Source organism: Dipodomys spectabilis, unplaced genomic scaffold (genome assembly GCF_019054845.1).
Source record: "Dipodomys spectabilis isolate Male_0828 unplaced genomic scaffold, ASM1905484v1 ptg000042l, whole genome shotgun sequence".
In the NCBI taxonomy this organism is placed as follows: Eukaryota; Metazoa; Chordata; class Mammalia; order Rodentia; family Heteromyidae; genus Dipodomys; species Dipodomys spectabilis.
In genome coordinates, this window is record NW_024870719.1 from 4,546,493 (window position 1) to 4,574,491 (window position 27,999).

A 27,999-nucleotide genomic window follows, 5' to 3' on the forward strand; every position below is an offset into this window, starting at 1 on the left:
CACTTCAGGTATATTAAAAGGATATTAAAGATGGAAAACACTTTGTTCATTCTGTGGGCTTCCATTATTGTTGATAATTACTGATTTTATTCCATTGTTTCATATGGAAATATATATTTCAGAATGTTGTACAATGGTGAAAAAGGAAAACACACACACATACACACATATGGGCCAGGCGGGCTTGTAGTTTTTTCCATCAGTCACTCATTAATTCTGTTACATTTATTAGTTACTTGAGCTCCATGAGCCTGTTTTATACCTGTAAAATGTAGATAATAGGAATTAGATAATATAATGTATTTTCAATACTTGGTACATTGCCAAACATAGTGGGTATTCAATACATAAATGGCCCTGATACTGTAATTAAGTATAAATGCTTTGAGCTCATTTCAGTGTAAGTGGCAAGTTTGATTTTTGAAAGTTGTTTTGTTTTGTTTCCTGTCTGTGTGTGTGAATGCATGGCGGGGAGGGAGAAGGGGTGGGGGAAGACAGTGCTTGTGCCAGTCCTGGCCCTTGGCCTCAAGGCCTGGGCACTGTCCCTTAGTTTTTTATTTACTCAAGGCTAGCATTCTACCACTTGAGCCACTTTCAACTTTTGGTGATTAATTAGAAATAAAAGTCGTACAGACTTCCTGCTTGGGCTGAATTTGAAGCATGATCCTCATATCTCAGCTTCCCGAGTTGCTAGGATTACAGTTGTAAGTCACTAGTGTCCATCAATGATTGCTTTTTTTAAAGTATATGAACACATTCACCATAGGTCACAACAATTCTACTCCATAGGTAGTTGCTCAAGAGAATTAAGGGTCTTTGCACAGTGACTTTATATATAGACATTTTTAGACAATTTAATAAGACAAATGGTGCATGGTCTCCCTGATACGTGGATGTTAGATTTTAAATGCTAGAAGATATGACCAAGTAAACAGTACTCAAGATACCCCTACACAGTGAGACCACAAGAGGACAGTCTTAGGAAAAAGGCACCAAATAGTTATACCCAAGCACCTCTTCATATGTACATAAAATAATATACAGACTGAAAAGAACCCCAAAGATAAGGAAACAAAGGACCTCTTCTTAGTCTGTCTTATTTTTACATGACTCTGTATTCTTTACCTCATGTAAGATATATACATGTGCACATCTGAGGGAAAGTGGGAGGAAGGCACAGAATCAGTGGAAAGTGGGCAAAAAAGTACAGCAGAGGGGCCTATTAGCTGCACTGGACATTGATGAAAGTGAACTAAGCAATTCAAGGGCGGTGAGGGGATGGAGGGAATGAGAGAGAAAGAGAACAGCTGATACTAAGCAAAAGGAAAGAAATGTACATATCACCCTATCTGGAAGAAATAGTTTTATTGTTACTTTCATAGAGTTAAACTTTTTTCTTATGTAAAACTTGAGGTTTTTGCATTTTTCTTTATTCATAAGCTTTGTAGATTAGAATGATGATGCTTATCATGAATGTCAAAATGTCTGAGACTTGAACGAAGTATAACTATGCTACAGTACTATGAAATTTATGTAATTACTCAATTTCAACAAAGAAATCTTTGGGAAAAATCAGTAAAAATAATAACTGCCAAAATTAATAAAAACATAAAAAAAGCAATGTCAGTCAACTGGTGAATGGATGGATATTTAGACTGTGCTAGTACTAAGCGAAATGAAGAATGAAGTCCTGATGCATAATAATATACATGAGTCTCAAAATCATGTGCTAAGTTACAGAACCACATTTAAAGACTACATTCCTTGTATGTAACATTCTAGACAAAGTGAATCTACCACATCAGAGGTTGCCAAGGGCGCGGCTAACAGGAGAGTAGTGACAATAGTGGTACACATGGAACCATGTGGGGTAATAACAATATTGTTTACCTTGGCTATGATGACTGTGAGATATGTCTATATATTAGTAAAATTTACAGAAGTATATTTAAAATGGTTAAGTTTTTATAAATTGCAACACAATGCGTGAATTTTAAAATCCGTGTAAACAAAATACACAATGGTGAAAATATGAAATATTCTTGAAAATGAAGAGTCCAAATTCACAGAAGTGCTTTACTTTGGTGCTATCATGGAAGGAATTACAATTACAATTTGGGAGTGGGGTTCGAGAAACACTTGTTTTATTTGAAAAAAAAACACATAGCCAATCTATTTAAAAATATAAATCAAGATTTATAACCATGTGGGAAATGCTCTCATTTTTTCCCTTTTCTTCAGTACTGGAGTTTGATCAGTACTTCATATCTGATAGGCAAGTGCTCTCCATCTTTAGCTACACATGCAACTCTTTGCTGTGGTTATTTTTTTAGTTGAGGACTAACATTTTTGGGATGTGTCAGCCTAGATAATGTCCTATTTATATTTCCTACCATAGCAGCATTGACAAGCATGAACCACCAATTCCAGCTTTTTTGTTGACATGGGGGTCTAACAACCTTTTTTGTTGTTGTTTTTGTCCAGGAAGACCTGGAACCTTGATCCTCCTAATGTTATCCATCCATGTAGCTGAGATGACAAGTACATAGCACTGCACTCAACTATCAGTTGAGATGGCGGCACTCATAATCTTTTTACTCAGCCTTGCATCCAACCCTGATCCTCCTAATATCTGCTTTTGAGTGAACCACCATTGTACAGACTCACTTTTCCAATTTTTGTAGATAGGTGTATTAATTTACAAATACACATATATGCTTATGTATGCACTGACTTGTCCCTGAAGGAGCTAACAAAGAAAACCCAAAAACAAAAAACCCAAGTATCTGGTAATCAGTAGGGAAGATATGTTATACTTTACATTGTATATTCTCTTTCTGTGGACTTCTTTAGTTCTATCTAATGTATGTGTCTACTTATATGAGTACATAAAATTAATATATGTACTTTTCATATATGTGCCAAAAACTTGAGAATTAAGATGATAGGAACATAGAAAAAATATTTTGCTTATCACTGTTTAAGGTGTTTTTATATTACTTTTGACAAATACTCTAAAATTACATAGTAATAATAAAAGTACAGAACACAATAAAAAGTGAACAAGTTTAAATTTTTTTATACTGTATGTAACAAACATTCAATTAAAACAAAACTTTTACACAGAGAGAGAGTTTATCTAGCCCAGAAGTCTAAAATATAGCTCTGGATCTGTCTTCTGGCACACATGGATTCAGGAAGACAAGCAATGTCTTCTAAGACTAATGAGATGGAGTTCTCTATTTGGACTGCCTCAGTGTGGTATCTGAGATTATAGGCAATGCAGTTCATCCTAGACACAAGACTAAAACAGAATAGTGTGACATGGGAAAGGGGTATAGCCCCCCAAAATAAAGGATATTCTGATTCTGGCCAGATAAGCAAATACATATATATATATATATACATATATATGTATACTTACCTATATATAGAGAGAGCTATAGAGCTATATATCTAGATAAGATAGACAGATAATCTCTTAAAAATAAGGAAGTTATAGTGGCAGAAAGTTTATGATAGCTTTGAACATAGTCATCAAGGACAAGACATAATTAGACACTGATTTTTAAGAAATTAAGTTGTTTATTGTGAGAGTGAAATGTTCAGTGTTAAAACATGAGAATGTAAGTAAAGTTCCCATTTACATTATAGAAATTATGACTCGACAGTCCTGATTTTGGTGTTTTCTGACACAAGAATTGCTTTGCTGTTTGGTTAGTTTTAAATTTTTTGTCTGTTTAGCGTTTTTTGTTTCTTTGCAAAAGTACCAAGTAAAAATAATCTTGAGCCAGGTGCTGGTGGCTCATGCCAGTAATTCTTGCTATTCAGAAGGCTAAGAGCTGAGGATCAGGATTGGAAGCCAGCCAGGGCAGGGAAAGTCCTTGAGACTCTTATGTCCAATTAAATAGCAAGGGGGGAGAAATTAGAGCTATGGCTCAAAGTGGTAGAATGCTAGCCTTGAGCAAAAAGCAAGTACTCCTACCTCACCCCCCCCACCACCAAAAAATAAAATCCAATGGAAATAATAGTGAAAAGGCAGCTTGAGATTATTTTCTTGCAGGTCCTCCGGCTTGAACTCAGGGTCTGGGTGCTGTCCTTGAACTCTTTTTGCTCAAGACCAGCACTGCAGCACATGAGCACACAGCTCCACTTTAGCTTTTTTTGGGCATAATTGGAAATAATCTCATGGATTTTCCTGTCTCCACTAGGATTACAAGAATAAGCCATCAGTGTCCATCTCTTTGAATACTATCTTTAAAAAGGTACAATAATGAACTGTGTATACCAAAATGCTACATGAAAATATATTAAAGGTCTTTGCCATAAAGAATTGATAAGTAAGCCAGGTGTCAAAATCAGTTTATAAAACAAAAGGGCTGACAAACAATGGAGCAGCAAAATCTGTGAGACTTTTTTCTTTTTTTCTCCAATTAACCACCAAAAATTGGAAGTGTAGCTGTGGCTCAAGTGGTAGAGCACTAACCTTGAGCAAAAAAGTTCATGGACAGCACCCAAGTCCTGGCACTAAAAAAAAAAAAGAATTGATAAGCAAGAAATAAATTGAGCTGATTTGCTGATTTAAATATTGCATAACATTTACAACGTGTGCAAAAGTATTACATGTTGCATCAATAATTTGTATAACATTCATGCCTTTATTATTATTGTTGCTATTGTTTTGGTGGTACTGGGGTTTGAACTCAAGACCTTGCACTTGCTAGGCCGACACTGTGTTATCTAAGACATGTTCCTAGCCTTTTTGCTTTAGTTGTTTGTCAAGCAGAGTCTTGTATTTTTTTTTGTCTAGGACCTGTCCCAGACTGCAATCCTCCTACCTATGCCTACCAGGTGTGAGCCACCATACTTTTTTTTTTTTTAAGAAAAGTTGGTGGAGGGCTGGGAAGGTGGCTCAGTGGTGGAGTGCTTGCCTTTCATGCATGAGGCCCTGGGTTCTATTTCTTAGCACCACATAAGCAAAAAGAAAAAAGCCAGAAGTGGCGCTGTGGCTCAAGTGGTAGAGTGCTAGCCTTGAGCTGAAGAGCTGAGGGACAGCGCCCAGGCCCAGAGTTCAGGCCCCATGACCAGACCCAAAAAAAAAAAAAAAGAAGGTGGAGTTCTATTGAGTGAGTAGGTAAGCAGGCAAGCAGACAAAATGCAGAAAAACAGAGACACTCTAACAGAGTGTGGGTGCTCTAGCAAAGAGACATCTTTTTATTCTTTTGTCTGTTAAAAATAACTTTAAAATATTTGCCAAAGCTATTACCTATCCTTTAAAACTGGAATATTTTACTCCAGAAAGAAGAATAACACACCTTGAATAAAATATCTCTAACCTTCAAAGTTACTGCCATTCTCCTTTCAGGGATTTTTTTTTTTCTCTCTGCAGAAAAAGAATTGAAAGGTTAAATTGTATCTATAAGAATCAGGTTGCAGTTTTGTGTGTCTTTTCACTTTAAATATCAAAGATGGCTAGACAGCATATTTAAAATTTTCTGAGTTTTACTATTAATAAAGTTAAAAGGAAATCTAGTATAAGAGGCAGTGAGTGGAGCAACATTAAATTCAAATGTGAAACACCCATTGTGCTTATCTCTACTCTAGATATTGCCCTGAACCCATGTTCCACATCCTGAATTCTATGTATAAAGTTAAACATTGTAGAAGGGAATATATATCTGATAATACAGATAGAACTAGGTTAAAGTTTACTAATGCACAAGGTCTGCAAATTTAATGTATTCATCCCTTTACTATTCCTATTATTCATATAATTGGATTATTTTGCAGGCAACTGAGACAGTTACAAAAATATGGCTAACTTTTTACATTCATAGATATATAAGACTTCTACCTATATTGTACTACTATATTTTAACACACCAAAACTTATATTAATTTTTTAAATGTTAATTATGTGCAGGCAAAGTTGTCATCAATGCAGCAAGCCAAAGAAACTGCAGTTGAGCAATACAAAAAACTGGAAGAAGAAATCCAGACACTACGAGTTTACTACAGGTAAAATTCTTTTTAGCTTTGGTTTAAGTAAATATTGTACATTGGGAAATATTTCTAATGATTTTATAATACTGAATGAAGATCTACCTCAGTAAAATTAAACATTCACTTAAAGTATTTTATAAGTTTTAAATGACTTATGCACAAAATATTCATTATTTTACTCTTGCACTCCTTACATTTGTTAAAACATAAATTTACATTCCTGCCAAAATTATAAAATGTCCTTATTAGTTGTCTAAATAGCAGTAATGACAACTTTTTACCCAGTATAATATGCTATGAGAAATTTCTAAAGAAATGTCACTAAAGGCTTTTCATTGACATGTTCTAGAAGTGGTTTTAAAATTAATTCAGTAGGACAAAACTGGCATCTTTTAAATGAAAGAAAATGTCAGAGTGCTTCTCCTGTATAAAGGATAAATATTATTTTTTACTTTTGTTTCAGTTGTAAGTTTTGTGTATGAGAGCCAGATAGGATTGTATATTGGGTTATATATAAACTATGTATATTCTCACACTGAATCATAGTTTTAAAAGTTTGTACAATGCCCTGTATATATATTTTTTGATTACTGAGTTTAAAGCTTTGAGTATGAAACTTGAGGATTCACTGAGGCTGTAGTTTATCAAAATATATATATGTTTGCATATATATATATATATATATATATATATACATATGGATTTCTTAGAATAATGTTACTGAGGATATAGTTCAGTGGTAGAACACTTGCTGACTATATACAAAGCCCTAGCTTGAATCCCAGCACTGAAAAAATACTAAAATACATATTAAATGCATTATTAAATACATAAAATCAAATAAATCAATATCAATTCTAGTAAAATGCAACCATGAAAGTATTATGTCATATATTACTATACATGTGAGTCGTTATTCATGCATTAAATAGCTAGATTTAGCAGCAGATCTGTTAACTATAATTTCAAAGTTTAAGTGTAAATGTCTGTGAATGGTATTGTGAGACCTACAAATGCTGAAGTGTGCCTTGAAAATACCAGTAATTTATTTCTGTTTGTATAGACTCAAGAAGCACAAATACTGCTAATTGACTGTGGCCTATATTCATAATTGTAGGGAACATTGTCCTTCACAGTGAAGTGAAAATAAAATTTAAGTTTTTCCCACTCCTAGGTTAAGAACCATTGATTCACACCATTGTCTACAGCAGTTGGTTGTTTTATAGCTTGAATTGTCTCCCCCACTGCAATCTCTCCCTACCAATAAGATACTGAACTGTTAATTCTTACTCACTTCAGCATATTACATACCTTGAAATAGGGTGGTTTTGAAAGCTAATGAAGTTAAAATAAAGGCAATAGCCTGTGTTCGAATTCAGTAAGATTGGTGGTGGTATAAAAAGGGGAAATCTGAACACAGACTTGTACTAAGTGAAGACAATACTAAGACACTGGAGAAGAGAAGGCGGAAGATTCCCAGCAAACTGTAAAGATTAGGAGAGATGAGGAAGGCTTCTTGCTTTCAGCCATCATGGAGGGTACAGTCCATCTGACACCTAATTGCAAACTTCTCGTATTCAGAACTCTGTGACATGATATTTTTTTAAAATTTTTTTTTGTAAAGATACTGTACAGAGGAGTTATAATTACATGAGTAAGGTAATTGAGCATTGTTACCCCCTCCTTTGTTTCTCCCCTACTGTCCCTTCCCTCCTCAACTCCTCCCTCCCCACCCCCACATTGTAAAGTTCATTTTCATCATAGTGGTCTTGTCTCATTGGTACAATGGATCAACCTGTATTCTTGTTTCAGCATTTTGTTATTTCCCTTCCCCTCCCCAAATTAGAAAAATGTATATATAAGATGCAGGGCGGGCACTAGAATCAAATACAGTGACAACCGGAACATATAAAAACAAACAAACAAAAAAACATAGTACATTAAAAACACAGCACCAAAGAAAATTTCTCTTGTGTCCCTATCTTTGGGTTTATTTTGCTTAGCAACATCTTATATGGTCATATGTACATAGCTTTTGACCTTTTCTGCTTGTCCCAAATATATACTAGTTATTGCAAATAAAGGAAACCATGGGACCTATGTTTCTTTGGGCCTGGCTTACTTCACTTAATATAATTTTTTGAAAGTCTTTCCATTCCTAACAAATGGGGGCGGTGTCAGTCTTTCTGACGGAGGCATAGAATTCCATTATATATATATATATATATATATATATATATATATATATATATATATATACATACATATGTAGTATGTTTATACTATATATTATATATACATATATAGATCACATTTTCTTGACCCATTCATCTACTGAAGGGCATCTAGGTTGGTTCCATATAGTAACTATGGTGAATAATGCTGTGATAAACATAGTTGTGCTGGTAGTTTTAGTATGGCATTGTTTGTGATCGTTTGGGTAAATGTCCAAAAGTGGAATTGCTGGGTCATAGGGGAGCTCTATATGGAGTCTTTTGAGGAACCTCGGTACTGCTTTCCAAAGTGGTAGAACTAGTTTACATTTCCACCAACAATGCAGTAGGGTTCCCTTTTGGCCACATCCCCTCCAGCATCCGTTGTTATTAGATTTCTTGATTATAGCCATTCTAACTGGGGTAAGGTAGAATCTCAATGTTGTTTTTATTTGCATTTCTTTTATGGCTAGAGAGGTTAAGCATCTCTTCATGTGTCTCTCTTTAAGTGTGACATTATATTTCTGCTCTTTATTCAGTTTGTGATACTTCTTTGAGATACTTCTGATACTTCAGTAGCTTTAGAACATGATCATGATTATGAAATACTAAGTATGTTTGACTTGTCCCTGATTGGAAATCATTTGCTTTCTTGACAATTACAATCAGGGTCTATAGATGAGTGTTCAGGTAAGCAAACCTTTGCAGTGAATGAGTACATCTTACTGTTTCACCTTTTGTTTTTAGAATGAATATTACAGTGTTTTATAGAGTGATACAGTCTTTTTTTTTTATTTTTTTTTACAAGTAGTTATAGAATCACCTGGGAAGACTCTAGAATTCCTGATGCCTACCTAACCCAACCCAGGTTAATTCCAAGTATCAGTGTGTTTTTAAGCTCTGGAAATTCCCATGTGTTGGCAAGTTTGAGACCTGATATTTCAGATCATTATATTAAAGTAGCATCTCTTTCTAATAAAAGTGTGCATTTTAACCCTTTATTAAGACTTATGCAATCTATGAGATTTGTGCCCTGACTATAGCTATTAGAATGTGAAAGTTAGCATCACTGCATTGATAATAAGGGCTATTAGGAAATCTCTTACTCATCCTATGAGATAGGACAGAAGCTGCTCTCTTGATAAAGTGGCAGGACCCAAGAATAAGAAGAGGTTTATGATAATTTTGCAGGAACTGACATTGCTTCTTAAAAAACAAACTCTTAAGGGCAGTTCTCTTTGCTGAGTTGCAGAAGATAAACAAATGATTTTTTAAATTAAAAAGCTAAAATATTTGGTTTTGTTTTGCTGGGGTCAAACCCAAGGCCTTGCTATGTATGCTTGGCAAGAGATTTACTACTCAGCTATATCCCCAGCCAAAGTATTCACTTTCAAAGGTCTTTTTCCCCTCTATGTAAATGTAAGAATTATCTGTTCTCTTCTAAACAGATTCAAAGATACTCTTCATAAATAGTTTTTCCTCATTGGTATTATTTTTTAAAAGAAAATTTTTTTCTCATTTTATGCCTTTAAGACAATAGTAATATCTACAAGGATTCACATTGAGCAAAGAGAATGGATAGTTATGGTCATAGAAAACAAAGGGAAAATAGTGGGGAGTCTGTCTCTGATCACATGGTGGCCAACTGGTTTCTAGTTCCTGCTGCTCACTCTCCTAACTGGACTTTTCTTTCTCTTTAGTAAATGAACTCTTTAAAACTGTGAAAAAAGAAAGGAAGAGGGGAGAGAGAGAGAGAGAGAGTGAGAGAGAGAGAGAGAGAAGGGAGGGTGGGAGGGAAGAAAGAAAGAAAAAAAGAAAGAAAGAGAAACAAGGAAGGAAAGAAAGAAAAAGAAAGGAAGAAAGGAAGAAAAGAGAGTGAAGGAGAAGAGAATAATTATGAGCTGGGCACCAGGGCTCATGTCTAGAATAACTATTTACTCAGGAGACTGGAATTTGAGGATTTTCATATTGTGGTTCAAAACCAGTCTGGGCAGGAAAGTCCTTGAGACTCTTATCTCTAACCACCAATTTTTTTTTTTTTTAAGCCAGAAGTGGAACTGTGGCTTCAGTGGTAGCACTAGCCTTGAGCAAAAAAGTTCAGGGACAGTGCCCAAACCCTGAGTTCAGGCCCCCCCCCCCCCCGCCCCCCCGCGCACATGCGCACATGCGCACATGCACACACACACACACACACACACACACACACACACACACACACACAGATTATGAATATAAATAAATGAGGACACAGTGTTATTTTTTACTATAAAATAGAGGTCCATGGACATGAGAGGTAAAGAGGCTTTGACAGGAATAACAGAATAGCTACTAACGAGAATGAGAGACAAAACAAAACTAGCAAGAAAATCAAGCAATCTTAGAACTCAGTTGGGAACAGATGCAATAAATTTGTATGGGTTCTTGCTTATACAGTTATCTGACAATACATTCAATACATTCGTATACCAGTACAAAATCCAAAAGACCATAATGACTCTGGATTATACATATTCAAGGCAAAAATGATGGAGTACAAAAAACATCAAAACAGTTGGTGAAATTATGAAAGATAGCCTAAGCTAAACCGGACAAGAAATAAAGTTGAAGGGACATTGATACTCAGAGAAAAAGGAAGAGTCAAGAAACCGTAAGTTTTAAGAAGACCAAAGAATGCATAATATTTAAGAGCTAAAAGGATAGGAAGTCCCAGTCGGTACATTGCTATTAAGATCTCATAACTAAAACTTATTTCTTAGCAAAGATGATATATAAGGCAGTACCTTAGAAACAGTGAAACTGAGAAGACGTGAAGGTCACAAGAAACAAAAATGAAGACTTATGAACTAGTAAATATTCACTAGTGTTTCCTTAGAAACACTGATATGTGTTAGCATGCTTAGTGTAAAGACCAAAATAGAAAGTAACATGAAAATAGATATAAATAATGCTATATATTGAAATAAAGAGTGGCATGTAGATTATAGATGTAGGAAAAAAAGAAAAAAAACTGTGCTATGTAAGACCACAGAAGAATGTGAAAAATTTAGGGGAAGTCCATCCTCCAGAGACATCAGTCTGACTCTTTCTACAACCAAAATAAATGAGATATTGACTAATTATTAGTTTTAAAGACAGCTTAGAAATTGCCAGTGATGTTCATTCTACCCTGCCTTAATTTTTACTTTTATTCTTTTTATTTATTTTCCAAAAAATCATTTGCTTTTACTGGGTTAAGATAAGGGCTACTGTTGGAATTGTATGGAAATATATATTTTTTATTTTTTCTTCTTTGGAGTTTTAGAAGACATTTTGACTCTTTGTTTCCTTTAGAGATAGAGGCTGGGACCAGATAGATGAGCGATAGACATATTAAACATTGTAATAGGTAGCACTTTTACATAAACCAAGGAACTAGCAAGCGAGGAATAACAGTGTGAAGGTTTATTTATTTTATTTTTTTGTTAGTCATGGGGTTTGAACTATGGGTCTGGGCGCTGTCCCTCAGCTCCTCAGCTCAAGGCTAGCACTCTACCACTGGAGCCACAACACCACTTCCAGTTTTCTGAGTGGTTTATTAGAGATATTCTCACGGACATTCCTGCCCGGGCTGGCTTTGAACCATGATCCTCAGCTCTCAGCCTCCTGAGTAGCTAGGATTACAGGCGTGAGCCACCGGCTCTCGGCAACAATGTGAAGGTTTAAAATAAATTTTATTATAAAAGTACTAGTAAGGTATTAGTAACTCCTTATTGTTATACCAAATGGTAAACTTATTCACAACTTCCTTAGTATAAATCTAAGCAGTTTTATCAAGGAGCAATCTTAAACTTGTAGGGAGTAGATTCATATTTGGTAATGATTTTTTTCTTGCTGTTGTAAACCTGTAGTGCTGCATTCCTAAGTTCAAGGGGCATAATAATAACAAACTGTTTTCTAATGGAGAGAATGCCTAAGTTTCAATAATTGCTGTCTTTGTAGTACTTCTTTCTATTTCCTTTTGCTTAAAGAAAATACAAGTTAAATGTTGGTACCAGAATAAGATACTGTTGTTTGGTGCCAGGAGAATAAAATTTAATATACATATTTAAATTTAAATTAAATTAAATTTTAATATACATGCTTAAATTTTTTATATAAAAAATTTAATGCCACTCAGAACATAGTAAATTTCACAGTATTGCATAGGTTGTACCATGCTTTAAGGTAGTATGTTTCTCATGATTGTATTGGTACTTTTTAATAACTAAATAATTCATGAGTCTGTTATAGAGAAAAGTGGGTTGAATATGTTTTGTGATATAAATATATGAATATATGTACATATATACTAATGCCATAGAAGCCATAAAGATAAAGCTCTTTAAAATAAACAGAAGTGAAATTTTAGTTCTTCTACATTCATGTATTAGTCCACCTTATGTGAATATACACACATACACATACACATATACACATTTGTCAGTAAGAACTATGAATTGGTAAGATAGTCAAGAATGATTATAGCATGCAAACTGTAACCATAACGCATTATTTTTCTCAACACAAACTCTTTACCTGATCTCATTAGTTCTAGATTTTAACCATTGTGTTAATTGGCCCATTTAGTAACAAAAATATTATCATGTCTGTGTTTTCTGTATGAAACTTAATTTTTACATCTTCTATATACCCACCTACTATGGAATGTATTTTAAAGTTCTTAATTTCCTCTTTACCTATAGAATGTGACAATGTTTCTTTCTGAATGTCAGTAACTCACCTATTAACAGAGATAAAGTATGACAGGTTTAATATGAAAACCAATGCAATAAGGTGTTTGAATGTTTCTTGGGATTGGGTTGTTTGGGATTTGGGGGTTTGTTTTATTTTGTTTTCTAGTGCCAGAGTTTGAATTTATGACCTTATGCGTGCCCAGCTGGAGCTCTTGGACTTAAATTATGCCGCCAACTGACTTTGTGCTGGTTAACTTAGAATTAGACTGTCATGGACGTTTTTGCTAGATTTTTCCTTTCAATGATTGTCACTTTTGCCTTTTCCAAAACAGATCACACTTAAATAATTTCATGTCAAGTATTTCTTGCTACTTATTTCCATTATTTATTTTCCTTAAGATTCTTGAAATACTTTTCACCCTGTCAGTCATCCACCACCAGCATTCAATAGTACATTACCTTTACAATAAATCCCAAACCCTTTTCTCCAACGTTCATGACCTTTTTTTATGTTTCTACCAACTCTGTTTCTAATTCTTTCTGAATTCTATGTTGTTTTAAAACTTCACTGTTTATCTTTGGCTTCCCATTTTCATTCTTATTGGTGTCACCAGTACACTTCCTTCCATGAAGTAGGTATTCAACAAATAACTCATTGCACTGAATTGGCAATTAGGTGTAAGTACCAAATAAATTGTTATGCATCCCCTGTGTCACTGATTCTTTTTGCAAGATTCCATCTCTATCCATCTTTTTCTTATGAACCTTCATAACTTACTTTAACTGTAAACTATTTAATTAATTCTTTTCTAATATTCTGTTTAGAATTTCTATCATATTTCTTTCCTGTGGTTCCTGTTGTGATTTACACTTCATTTTCCCTTGCAATTGTTGTATAAATGTATATCATAATGTTCTTGCTAGGACTTTTATACTTAATGTAAAGTACAAATATATATGATATATGTAATATATAGCAGCCCTTTTGTAGACAGGTGCAAAGTTAGTAGCAATCAAATTTAATACAATAAATGAAGGGGTTTTTTTTTAGAATCAATGTTCCTTCTCCATAGTAGTTTTCTGTGTAATGAATATAACAAGGATTTAGTGATACACATGTGGCTGAGTTACATGTTTGGATATAAAATGACCTAGCCCTATGTCTGCATTAGTCTTTTATAGAGATGTAGAGCAAAATGAGGTCACTAAATAACAAAGTAGGCAGTGGAGCTGTGGCTCAAAGTGGTTAGAGTGGTAGCCTTGAGCAAAAGAGCTCAGGGGGAGTGTCCTGGCCCACAACTGACCAATAAATAAGTAAGTAAGTAAATTAATTAATTAATTAAAATATTGGGGGCTAGGAATTTGACTTACTAGTAGAGTACTTGCTTAGCATGCATGAAGCCCTCAGTTCTATTCCTCAGTACCATATGAACAGAAAAGGCCAGAAGTGACACTGGCTGAAGTGGTAGAGTGCACATTAGCTAAAATAGCCTATACCCTCACTATATCCTTTTATTCTTTTTCTCTTACTATTTTTTGTAATAGTCATGCCTACATAGTACTGTACTATGTTGGATCTGTGAATGGTTCTGTAGAATGAAAGTTCTTCAAAGACAAGAATTTTATTTTGTTTACCGTTGCGCCTACACTTGAGTCAGTGTAACGTTGGAGTGTATCAGTACCTATCTTAGATGTTCAAATGTTGAATGAATGAATGTATATGAGGATGTGCATAGACATTGATGCTTCTTGACTCTAACAGCAGATTGTCTTGGGATGGAAATTTAGTCTAATATTCAGATTGATTAGAATGAATGGTTAACATGAAGAGAGAAACTTTTAACTTTTATTTCATGCCCTGGTAAAGTTTTAAGTTGTTATGTGCATGAATTCCTTTTTTTATAAATTAAAAAAACTGAGAATGTAATTTTAAAAGACTCTGATCTGTAATAGCCTACATAAATTATCTATAAATAACCATACTAGAAATAAACATCTAATAAAATTATATTTTAATGTTATACTTCATAAATAAGGCAGAATATATGAGAGTTGAATCTAAAATGTATCTACACTATGAAACACATGTATATAAATAACAATCTCATTTATATTTTAGATTTGTTAAATATTTGTAATTGTTTTTGCGAATACATTAAAGAGCTGAAACACATTTAAAAATAAACTAAGATGTTAAGAAAAACATAACCAACCCAAAAAACAAGATTAATCTTAACATTCTTCTTTCCTGAAGGAATGAGGGATCATGACGAGTGGAAGAGTACCATTTTGAACATTTTAATTCAATGAACATTAGCTATGGAATGACAGTGAAAAAAGAGATTTCTTTTCTGTTTTAAGAAAGTTCATTCAGTATAATTAGATTTCTTAACATAGTGTTTTCTCTCTCCTTTCTTTTCCAAAATACATATATTATTAGATGCATTAAAATTTATATTGAAACTAGTTTAAAATGTTTGGCAAATATATATTATCACTAATAATTAGTGACTTTTGTTCAAGAACTTTTGCATTAGTAATTGCAAAACCATAAAGTATATGTGTATATATATATATATATATATATATATATATATATAAAACAATATAATACAAGATATAATAAGCTGGCATCCTGAAGCTAGTCTATAAACTTTCTAATGCCACTGCTGTTATAAAGAGCTTAGTAAATATTGACCGAGGATGAGCATGATGATCCAGCAGTATTTTTAAGACTGGGTGGCACTGGCAGTGCACACAGATATCCGGGACTTAATATTGTTATTTTGCCATGGGGCTTTTCTACCTGGGCCTCTCCCAAAAGGATAAATGTTTACCTCCAGTTAGGCATTTTAATGTGTAAATATTCAAGATTCAATTATATATGAAGTAGTTAGAGGTTTCATTCTTTATATTATGAAATAGTTGTTCTCTAGCGTTAACATGAATTTTACAAGAGTTGCCACACTCAAAACATACTTGACTAAACATTTTCCCCTAATTACAAGCAAAAGTTGGTTTATAAATTCAGATCAGAATAAAAAGTGCTCCACTTACATTTCTTAAGAAACTTTTAAGTTTACCCATGGTTTAACCTACTTACTGTTTTTTGCTAAGTTCTAAATGATATTGTTATACATTGTCTCTTAATTTTGTTAGTTTATAAGAAGTTTATGACTATTTTTATTTTCTATTAGTATACATTCAGGCATTTCCTCAAATATCTCCTAAAATTTACTGGTTTTGACAGAATAAAAAATAAACAATATTCAGTTGCTGTGTGCAATAATGAGGAAGTCAAAGCCTATGAATTGTTGTTTTGTTTTATTAGAGATTGTTAATCTGATAAATACTTTAATTTTCTTGAAACCATATAAGGTATATTTGTTCTGTGAATCTTGGTTAGATGTTCTCAGCTAGGAAAATAGTTTTTAAATTTCTTTTTTAACTTTATTTTATTTTTTTATTTTATTGTCTTTTAAGTAGTATGAAAGAATGGCTAAGACTTGAAAATGGTTCTAGAAAATTAGAAATAGTATTGACCTAAATTATAATCCAGAATGAAGACTTCATATATTTCTAAATCTGCTTTAAATCGGGCTTTCTTCATCTTTTTTATTTATAAAATTTTTGTTTTGCATTCTTCATTCTTTCCACAATTTTTAACTCAAAGTTAACACTACAATAAGACAGATGGTCCAGGTTCTGACTTTCTAGTGAGTAACCTTTGACAGATAATTATTCTCTCAAATCCTCAATTTCCTGACCTGTAAAATAGGAATTGTAATTATGCCTGCCTGATATCATTGGGAATAATCAAATGAAATAATGCACATACATTGCTTTCTATAGCACACGAGTACAGAGGTAGATATTAAGAAAGGTGAACCATTGCTATTATAATCTTTGTGAGTTTATATTGGCATCACTAACTGTTCCTTGAGAGCCTATTCATATGTATTTGAGCAGTTTTATGTTTTAAATTCTAAGTATAACATTATGACAGCAGTATGGAATCATTTTTTATGAGGAGCCAGTTTTTTTTTTTGTTGTTTTGTTTTTTTTTGGGGTCCGGTCATGGGGCCTGAACTCTGAGTCTGGGCGCTATCCCTCAGCTCTTCAGCTCAAGGCTAGCACTCTACCACTTGAGCCACAGCGCCACTTCTGGCTTTTTTCTTTTTGTTTATATGGTGCTGAAGAATCGAACCCAGGGCCTCATGCATGCAAGGCAAGCGCTCTACCACTGAGCCATCTTCCCAGCCCCGAGGAGCCAGTTTTTACTGAACTCAAAGTTTAGTTTTTTTACTTGTATGGAGCTTTAAGACAATATTCAATCAGAATTACATACTGGACTGAGATTAAGTTTGTAGTTTTTTTACTTTACAATATTTTATGAGGTTTTTTAATTCATAAAATTACATTTTAATGTGCAAAACTATTGAATTATGTATTTAATCATTATAATCATTCCTAATCATCAAAGATGATTTCACCAAATACACACTCAAATTAAACATTTCTGCCAATGTTTTCGGCCAAAATTTTTGTGAGACAATAAACACTGTAATTTTATGAAGTCACATTTCTAATTTCTAACTTCTATTATCTCTTATCTTGGAGGTTTTGTTTTGAAGAACATTTTCTCTTTTTTTAATTTTTTTTTATTGTGTGAATACCGTACAGAGGAGTTACAATTATATGGACAAGATAACGAGTACATTTCTTATCAAACATTGTTGCCTCCTCTTTGTTTCCCCTTCCCATCCCTTCCCATACTCCTCTCCTCTCCCCACCCAATCCTCCCCCACTCCCCACCAAAGTTGTTAAATTCGTTTTTCGACATAACAACTTGTACATCTCATTGTTGCAATGGGTCCACCTGTATCCCTAGTCAAACAATTTGTTTTTTTTCCTTCCCCTCCACAAATTATACCAACATCAAATACAGTGAAAGCATGGATTTTACCGTGGGGGAGGGACATACAAAGCAACATAGAAATCATCTTATAAGTATGTTAGAAACAATTGCATGAAAGGAAAAAAAACATTTGAATACTTATCTTGGGGTTCATTCCCCTAACATCAACTTATCTGACCTTTTCTGCTTGACTCAGACATATACTAGTTATTACAAATAAGGGAAAACATGGGACCTATGTTTCTTTGGGCCTGGCTTACTTCACTTAATATAATTTTTTCCAAGTCTTTCCATTTCCTAACAAATGGGGCAATGTCATTCTTTCTGATGGAGGCATAGAATTCCATTGTGTATATATACCACATTTTCTTAATCCATTCATCTACTGAGGGGCATCTAGGTTGGTTCCATATCTTAGCTATGGTAAATAATGCTACAAAAACATAGTTGTGCTGGTAGCTTTAATATGGTCTTGTTTGTGATCATTTGGGTAAATGCCCAAAAGTGGGATTGCTGGGTCATAGGGGAGCTCTATGTGGAGTCTTTCGAGGAACCACCATACTGCTTTCCAAAGTGGTTGAACAAGTTTATACTCCTTCCAACAATGTAGTAAGATTCCCTTCTGTCCACATCCCCTCCAGCATTTGTTGCTATTAGAGTTCTTGATTATAGCCATTCTAAACGGGGTGAGGTGAAATCTCAATGTTGTTTTGATTTGCATTTCTTTTATGGCTAGGGAGGTTGAGCATTTCTTCATATGTCTATTGGCCATCCTTCTTTCCTCTTAAGAGAAGTTGCTCTTTAAGTCTTTAGCCCACTTATTTATTGAGCAATTGTTTCTTTAAAGATTTGTTTTGGGGGGATTTAATTTTTTAAGTTGCAGGTATATTTTAGATATGAGACCCTTGTCTGTTGTATGGTTAGTGAAGATCTTCTCCCAATCCATGGGCTTTCTATTGATCTTACTAGCTATGCCCTTTGCCATGCAGAAGCTCTGCAATTTCATGCAATCCCATTTGTCCAACCTTCCTTTGATTTCTTGTGTTTCTGGGTCTTGGAGTTCTTCTTTCACCCCATACATATCCTTGTGAGAAATGATTCCTCTTACAAATGGGGAAATTAAATCACAGAGAGGTATAATAACATGCCCTAGGCCACACTACGACCAATGACTGAAGATAACTAGTAACTAACTCTTCTGATAGGTCTTTAACTCTGTCTAGGAGAAAGCTTCCCCCAACTCCACCTCCATCAGAAGTGTCCTGAGACATAACTGGTACTTTGGCACTATTTTCCTGGTTTGGATATGTTTGATATGCTTATTGCACAAAACCCCACGGAGTCCATGGTAGCAAAAAAATCTGATCTGCTTCGGAATTTAAGTCTTTGTGTTCAACCAATCTCTGTAGAGATTACAACTGCAGTCAATGTCTGGATTTTTAACAGGAATACTACTGAATTGTTTTGTTTTGTTTTGTTTGAGAACCTTTAAACTCTAGTGTAATGTGTCGCTACAAAAGGCAAATCTGACGGTAACTTTATTTAATCATACTTTATTTTTATAAGTATGTTATAGTATTGCTTTGTTGTTTTATCAGTGCTATAAAAAATTCAGTAGCATAACAGTAACCACATTTAAAAATAATCATTAACCAGATAGCCAATTTCAGTTCTGTGTGAATATATTAAGAGAGACAGAGAGCTATGTATATTTGTGTATATAAATAAAAATATTTTAAAAATTTAAATGATTGGACATTTTCATAGAAAGTTATAGAGTAGAGAGAGTTAAATTGTCTAGAATAGATAAGATTTCCTAGAATTATTGGAAACTGGATATAAATGAACTAGAATTCTGTGAAAAGGAGAGAAAGGACATTATCCTGAAAGAACAGTTGAAGCAAAAGTGAAAAGACTATAATGAGCATACTATGGAACCGAGAGAAAATTGCAGAAACCTTAAGGCCAAAGTGAACTTCATTTTAATCTTCCATTTTTCCTGGAAAGCTTTGAGAATCTGGAATTTATTCTTTAAAACATCAATATAACTGATGCTCAAATATTTCTGTAATTTGTTTAAAATTTAAAAGTGGGGGGGCAGTTGTTGTTATTGTTTCCTGGTCTTGTGACTTGAACTCAGAGCCTGCCCACTGTCCCTGAGCTTTTATCGCCAAGCCTAGTACTTCACTTGAGCTACAGCTCCACTTCCAGCTTTCTGGTGGTTAATTAGAGTTCACAATCTCATAGATTTTCCTGTCCAGACTAGTTTTGAACTTCGATCCTCAGATCTCACCATCCTGAGTAGCTAGGATTGCAAACTTGAGCAACCAGCACCCAGCAACAGTAATTTCCTAATAACATCAAATGCTTAGTCAGCATTACAACTTCTAATTATCTCAGAAATGTTATAATAGGTCATTAATTTGCTACATTACAGCTAACAAACATACATTATTAGTGTGCAATTTCTACTCCATCTTTTTCATTAAAATGGCTTGTGTAAAAATTTTCTTTCCACAACGAACAAAAAAAAAATTTCTTTGTGCTGGGTGCTGGTGGCTCACTCCTTTAATCCTAGCTACTCAGGAGGCTGAGATCTGAGGATCTTGGCTCAAAGCAAGCTGGGGCAGAAAAGTCCCCATGAGACTCTTCTCCAATTAGCCAATTAAAAAGAAAGACACAAAGAAAACAGAAGTGGAACAGTGGCTTAAAGTGGAGTTCAAGCCCCACAACTGCCAAAAAAAACACTTTTTGTGTTATAGTTTCTACAGTTAATGTTGGTGATTACATCTTCATGATATAGTTGAGATTGAATGAACTTTTTAATTTATTCTATCCTTTTAATATTGAGGAAATAAATATATTGCAGTTAGATATTTATCAGTAATATTTTAAATTGAAAATATATTAGAAATCAACATATGAAAAAATCTATTATAAATAATAATGTGACACTATGACAGATATCTATTTTGGGCAAAGAAAATACTTATAACATTTTTGTCAGCTAAGCAATACTTAAAAGATTTATAAAAAAAAATCTGATACCAAAATACTTATAGAAAATACCAAAACTTAGCTATTTCACGTACCCTTTAATTAGAATAAAAAGTGAAATTTGATTATTTTAATAGTCAAAGAAGAAGTACTTGACAAAATGCAATACTTTTCCAACAAAATACTAAACAAACTAAGGAAAGAGGAACTTGTAAGCCTATAAAAATCATCTGTGAAAAACCCACAAGGATGCCTGTTTTCCCCTCAGATCACAAGCAAGAAAAGGATGTCACTCTTGTATTTAACATTTTACTAGAGGCCACAGTCAGATCATTTAGGCAAGAAATTGTATAAAATACTTCCATATGGTAAAGAACTAGAACTATTCAATGATAACGAAATCATATATGCAGAAAATCTTAAGAAATTCACAAACTATTTGAACAAATAAGTGATAATTTTGCAGGCTAAAGTCTATTTGCATACATCACTTGTGTTTTTATATACTTACAGTGAGCAAGCCAAAAATAAAATCAAGAAAACCACATTACCATGAAAAGGAACAAATACTTTGGAATAAATAGCACCTGAAGGAACAAATACTTTAGAATAAATATATGAAAAGGATTGTAAAAATTAGTCTTTGGAAACTAAAAGAACAATGTTTAACAGCAAATAAAGAAATGGAAAACATCTGTACTCGTGAATCAAAAGTTAAGATGGTAAGACTCCCAAATTGTTCTACAGATTCAATATAATTCTTACCAAAATTCCAGCTGATTTCTTTGTACTACCAAAAAGCTAATCCTAAATTGAAAAGATTAGCTAACTGTTTAAAAAGACAAATGAGACAGACTTATACTTCCTACTTTCAAAACGTACTACAAAGATATAAATCACAACAGTGCAGTGGTAGCATATGGATTGACATAAAATTAAGTCTAGAAATATGCCCATAACTGAATAAAAAAAAGAAACTCTCTGAACAGAATTATATCTATCCAAATAATTGGATTCATAATTTAAAACATTCTAAAAGGGAACTGCAAGGCCACATGTTAGCATGGTGAGTTTTGCGTTTTGCTAACCATTTATGGAAGATATAATAATTTTAATGCAATCATTTTAATAGAGTAAAAAAGACTTCTAACTCAATTGATGACATCAGTTTTATGTTAGTATCAAAACTAGACAGAGGCATAATAAGAAACAACAACAAAAAACCTGCAGACTGATATCCCTCTTGAACATAGACAAAAAGTCTTCAACAAAAACTAGCAAAGCAAATCTAGTACTATGTACCATTTCCAGGTGACAATTTCTTTTGAAAACCAGTATGACTACCAATATTAATACAAGAAAGAAGATACTATGTTATGTCTCACATAAAAAAGAAATAATTCTTAAATATCAAAAATTATAAAATTTTAAGGGCACATTTAAAACTGTACCTGAAAACTGCAGAAAGTTGCTGAAAGCAGTTATGGAAAAACTATGTAAGTACAGAAATAACAGGTTTTTTTTTAGACTTGCTATTACCAAGATATTAATTCTCTGCAAATTGATCAGTAAACTCAGCATTACCATAACGAAGATTACATGAGTTTTAATTGTAAACATTGACAAGCTTATACTAAAATGTACATGAAAATGCAAATAACATAGAATTATCAAAACAATGTGATAAACAAAACAGGAGAATTATACTGCCTGATTTCAAATATACTCTGTAAAATCTTAGACATCAAGACACTATTACTGGTGAAAAGATAGACATTCAGATTATCACACCCATACACACATACATATTTATTTTCAACAAGAAGACAGAGCAAGCTAGAAGCTCATGGCACATGCCTATAATCCTATGTAGGCAGGAGACTGAGATCTGAAGCCAGCTGGGGCAGTAGAGTTCGTGAGACTCTTATCTTCAATTAGCCAACAGAAAACTAGAAGTGGCACTGTGGCTCAAAGAGATAGAGCGCTATCCTTGAGCAAAAGAACTCAGACCCAGTACTCAGGCCTCAAGTTCAAGTTCCATGACCAACTTTAAAAAAATAAGTAAGATGACTTCCCAGTTCAAGTTTCTATTTCCCAGCTTGAATTCTTCAAAGGAAAAAAAAAGGACTCACAAAAGAAAAATAGGGATGAGGTTTGCATTTGTTTTTTCTTTGAGAAAATTATGGTATCAATCTCATTCACTACCGAGCTGGTCTTCCCTCTTTTTTTGTTTTCTGGATTAGCTAGATTGAAGACTGTGTGCTATCCTAAAGAACTTGGTGGAAGTAGCCAATCATATCAAAGACTAGATATAAAAGCAGGCTCAGCTGGACCTTCCTGAGGATCTCACAGCCAGGCACAGTCTCCTGGATCAATCTGTCCTTCCTTCTGTCTGCTGGGAGGACATAAAAGAGCATTGTCACTAAGAATTTTTGTGATGGTTGATGGATGTCTTCACCAGAGAAGAACTGAGTGTACTGAAGAGCCCCCTACTTCCCCCAACACTCAGGGGCTTTGGGAAAAAGAAGTGAATGCTGTTTATGTTACACTTAACTGCTCTTGCTTTGGTCAATTCTGAGTGCGAACTAACCTAGATAGGAAATCGCCATGAAATATACATACCATGCAGCCTCTGTCACTGTGGGACAAATGCAAGATGGAGGAGAAAGAATTACAGTGGATGAATGTGTTTCTCACAGCTTTTGACTTCAACATGAGGGCATCACTTACCACTGCCACCTCACAAACATTTGATGGTGTCCTAGGGCATGCACATCATTCAGAGAAAAATGTAAATTATGTGTTATGGCCATTCTCAAGGAACACAACTTCAATTTCTCCTGCTGTCTAACCAACATATTGAGCTGTTTCTGCGACAAAACTACACATTTCTGAATATGTTTTTGTCTTTGGTTGTGCTTTTTATTTTTCCTTACTGCCTCACTAATTCCATTGAAGGAAAAATTTAAAGTCCCCAAACTTAATTGAGTACTAGTTTTCAGGGTAATTCCTGATCAGACTAGAAAGACAGGGAATCACTAACTTTTCTTCTCTCAGTTTTCTGTTCCCTTTCCCCACGCCCTTGTTTCCCCAGGAAATTGTATGTTTAGTTTTTCCAGAGACAAATGAAAACACAAACACAAATCAAGAGAAATGACATTTCTGTGTGTGTGTGGAGAGAAAGAGCACACATGCGCCAGTACTAGGGTTTGAACTCAGGGCCTTGTGCTCTCACTTAGCTTTTTCCTCCCTCACAGCTGCTGGCATTCTATTACTTGAGCCACATCTCTACTTCAGGCTTTTTGCTGGTTAGAGACAAGGATCTCACAGGTTTGTCTACCTAGACTGGTTTCAAACCTGTATCTTCAGATCTCAGACTCCTGAGTAGTAATTATAGATGTTAGCCATAACTGGTGCCTGGCTAAGAACTAGCATTTCTATTTCAATGAAGCAAAATATAATGGTGGGGAGAAGTGAGCAGAGGTGGGGAAAATGCATTCTATGTCCAAAAAAGGATCTCTTTCTCTCAACAGGAAATGATCCAGCTTCTCCTTAGCTATCATTTCATAAATTAATAATTTCTTAAAATCATAATCCAAAGAATTTTTATCTATTACAAGAGAATTTCAAAAAAGCAAATAAATTAGTTAAGCCTTATGAACAATTGTCCATTTTAGTTATAGATCTTTAAAAAAAAATTCTCTGTATAGGATATCAGACAGTACAAAGCATGCTGACATCAGCTTTTGTTGGTGTAAGTTGACACCAATGTGTAATAACATTCTTTATTTTGGGAAATTTATGTATTTTATAAAAAAATTTTAAAAAGTCAAAAGACTTATAGGTTAAGTCTTATCTTAACTTTTAAAGGGTTAAGATAAACCGGGGCACCTGGTAGCTCACACCTGTAATCCTAGCTACTCAGGAGGCTCAGATCTGAGGACTGGTTCAAAGCCAGCGGGGGACAGGAGAGTCCATGAGACTCTTATCTACAATTACCCACCAGAAAACTGTGGCTCAGGTGGTAGAGCATTGGCCTCGAGCTGAAGAGCTGAGAGACAGCACCCAGGCCCAGAGTTCAAGTGCCATGACTGGAAAAAAAAAAGTTGAGATAATTTTTTTACTTGTCTTTTTCTCCATATTTTAAGCTATGTGATTGAAGTACTTCTGTTAATAGTTTCCTGGTATAAAGTTGGTCCAACTTTCATCTGTTAATAGCACATTAGGTAATATAGTGTATGAGTTTTCTATTGGTGTTTTTGAAGACTGTAGATGGATTTTGTAATGGTAAAATTGTAATTTACCATTCCTTTTCATGTGAACAATTTGAGGACTAGATAAAAGGTTTTGGGATTAAAATTTGATGTTCAACCTTAAAAAAACAATAAGACACAGCAATTCTACTATTCAAAAAATAGTGATTGGATTGATTATATGTAAATTTATAATAATAATAATAATAATCTGAAACCTTACCTCACTTTTTTATTAATAATTTAAATTTTTATTGTCAAAATGATGTATACAGAGGGATTACACTTACATAAGTAAGGTAATGAGTACATTTCTTTTTTCTTTCTTTCTTTCTTTATTTTATTGGTCGTGGGGCTTGAACTCTGGGCCTGGGTGCTGTCCCTCAGCTCTTCAGCTCAAGGCTAGCTGTCTACCACTTGAGCCACAGTGCCAGTTCCAATTTTGTGGTGGTTAATTGGAGATTAGAGTCTCATGGACTTTCCTGCCTAGGCTGGCTTTGAACCTTGATCCTCAGCCTCCTGAGTAGCTAGGATTACAGGCATGACCCACCAGGGCCCAACTATGAGTACATTTTTTGTCAAAGATTGTTACCCCTTCCCTCATTTTCTCCCACACCCTGCAACTCCCTCCTCGCCAAGTTGTGAAGTTCATTTCCAACATATTGTCTTCTGAGTATCACTGTTGCATTGATTCACGTTTTGTCCTTTGTCTCACCATTTTGTTGTTCCCCTTCCCTTCCCAAAATCGTATATACAAGACACAGGGTAAAAGGAGGAGGCAACAATGCTTGACAGGAAATGTGCTCGTTACCTTGCTCATGTAACTGTAACCCCTCTGTACAATATTTTACAATAAAAATGTATTAAAATAAAATAAAGACACAGGGTACCAAAATCAAATACATTGACAACAGGGGATAAACCAAAAGTTAAAAAAAATAAAGAAAAAAGAAATGACATCACACAGTACATTAAAACAACAAAGAAACCCCTCTTGTTATCTTGTTTCCATATCATTTCAATTAGCATCATCTTATATGGTCCTATGTGCATAGCTACTGAGGTATTTTGATTCTCTGCTAGAACTATCCTAGACATTTACTAATAATGACAAATAAAGGAAGCCATGAAACCTATGTTTCTTTTGGTCTGGCTTACTTTTTCCAACTCTTTCTTTTTTTTTCTTTTTCTTTTTTTTTTTTTACATATCGGGCAATGTCATTCTTTCTAATAGAACCATTGATATACATTCTGTATATATACCCTATTTTCTTGATCCATGCATCTACTGAGGAGCATCTGGGTTGATCCCATATCTTAGCTAGGGTAAATAATGCTGTACTGGACATAGTTGTACTGGTAGCCTTGTTTGTGGTCATTTGGGTAAATGCTCAGGAGTGGGATTGCTGGATCATATGGGAGCTTTATGTTTATTTTTTTGAGGAATCTCCATACTGCTTTCCAGAGTGGTTGAACAAGTTTACACTCTCACCAAAGTATAGTAGCATTCCCTTTTGGCCACATTCCCTCCAGCATCTGTTGTTATTAGATTTCTTCATAATGACAGTCTAACCGGAGTAAGGTTGAATCTCAATGTTGTTTTGATTTGCATTTCTTTTATGACCAGAGATATTGAGCATTTCTTCATGTGTCTATTGGCTATTCTTATTTCTCTTCAGAGAAGTCTCTCTTTAAGTCTTTAGTCCATTTGTTAATGGGGTGGTTGTTCTTTGAGGATTTGTTTTTAGGAGATTTAATTCTTTGAGCTCTAAGTATATTTTAGATATGAGGCTCTTGTCTGTTGTATGGCTAGTGAAGATCTTCTCCCAGTCTGTGGGCTTTCTGTTCATCTTGCTAGCTATGTTCTTTGCCATGCAGAAGCTCTGAAGTTTAATACAATCCCATTTATCCAACTTTTCTTTGATTTGTTGTGTTTCTGGGTCTTTATAAAGGAAGTTTCAGTCTGTGTCAAGGAGCCCTAGTGTTTCTCCTATTCCTTCCTATAATGTTTCCAGCGTGTCTTCTTTTACCTCAAGGTCTTTGATCCATTTGGAATTGAGTCTGATACAGGGTGATATGTAAGGATCTAACTTTAGTTTTCTATACATGTGTAGCCAATTCTGCCAGCACCATTTGTTGAAAAGGCTGTCTTACTTTCATCCTGTTTTGTTGTTGTTGTTGTATTTTTTGTTTGTTTTTTTTTCTTTTCTTTTTTCTCGGTTACTGAAGATTAGGTGGGTATAGGTCTGCAGGTTCATTTCTGGATCTTCAGTCCTATTTCATTGTTTCTCGAGTCAGTTTTTATGTCAGTACCAAGCTATTTTTATTACTATGGCCTTGTAATAGAGTTTGAAGTTTGGTAATGATGTTCCTCCAGCACTGTTCTTCCTAAGGATTGTTTTTGCTAGTTAGATCTTTTATTATTCCATATGAATTTTTGAATTGTTTCTTCTATTTCATTAAAGAATGATGTTGGTATATTGATGAGCATTGCAATGAATTTGCAGATAGCCTTTGGCACTATTGCCATTTTCATGACGTTAATCCTCCCAATCCAAGAGCATGGGAGTTTTTCCAGTTCCTTAGATCAACTTTAATTTATTTTGGGGAGTTTTTAAAGTTTTTATCATAGAGGTCCTTCACTTCTTTGGTTAAGTTAATTCCTAGATATTTTTTGAGACTATTACAAAATGAGTTGCTTTCTTGATTTCAGCCTCACTCTTCTCATTGTTGGCATACAGAAAAGCCATTGATTTTTGTGGATTATTTTTTTTGGGGGGGGTCCGGTCATGGGATCTGAACTCTGGGCCTGGGCGCTGTCCCTCAGCTCTTCAGCTCAAGGCTAGCACTCAACCACTTGAGCCACAGCGCCACTTCCGGTTTTTTTCTTTTTGCTTACGTGG

At 34.3% G+C, this 27,999-nt stretch overlaps 1 protein-coding gene across 3 annotated transcripts in view; it reads left to right on the forward strand.

Moving 5' to 3' along the window:
- Mipol1 (mirror-image polydactyly 1) overlaps positions 1-27,999 on the forward strand; it is a 301,417-nt gene that overhangs the window by 197,731 nt on the left and 75,687 nt on the right. For all 3 annotated transcript variants that reach the window (XM_042677896.1, XM_042677898.1, XM_042677897.1), the window contains one exon: positions 5,924-6,018. In XM_042677896.1, coding sequence (XP_042533830.1) covers positions 5,924-6,018 — 95 coding nt within the window. The remainder of the gene's footprint in view (positions 1-5,923; positions 6,019-27,999) is intronic.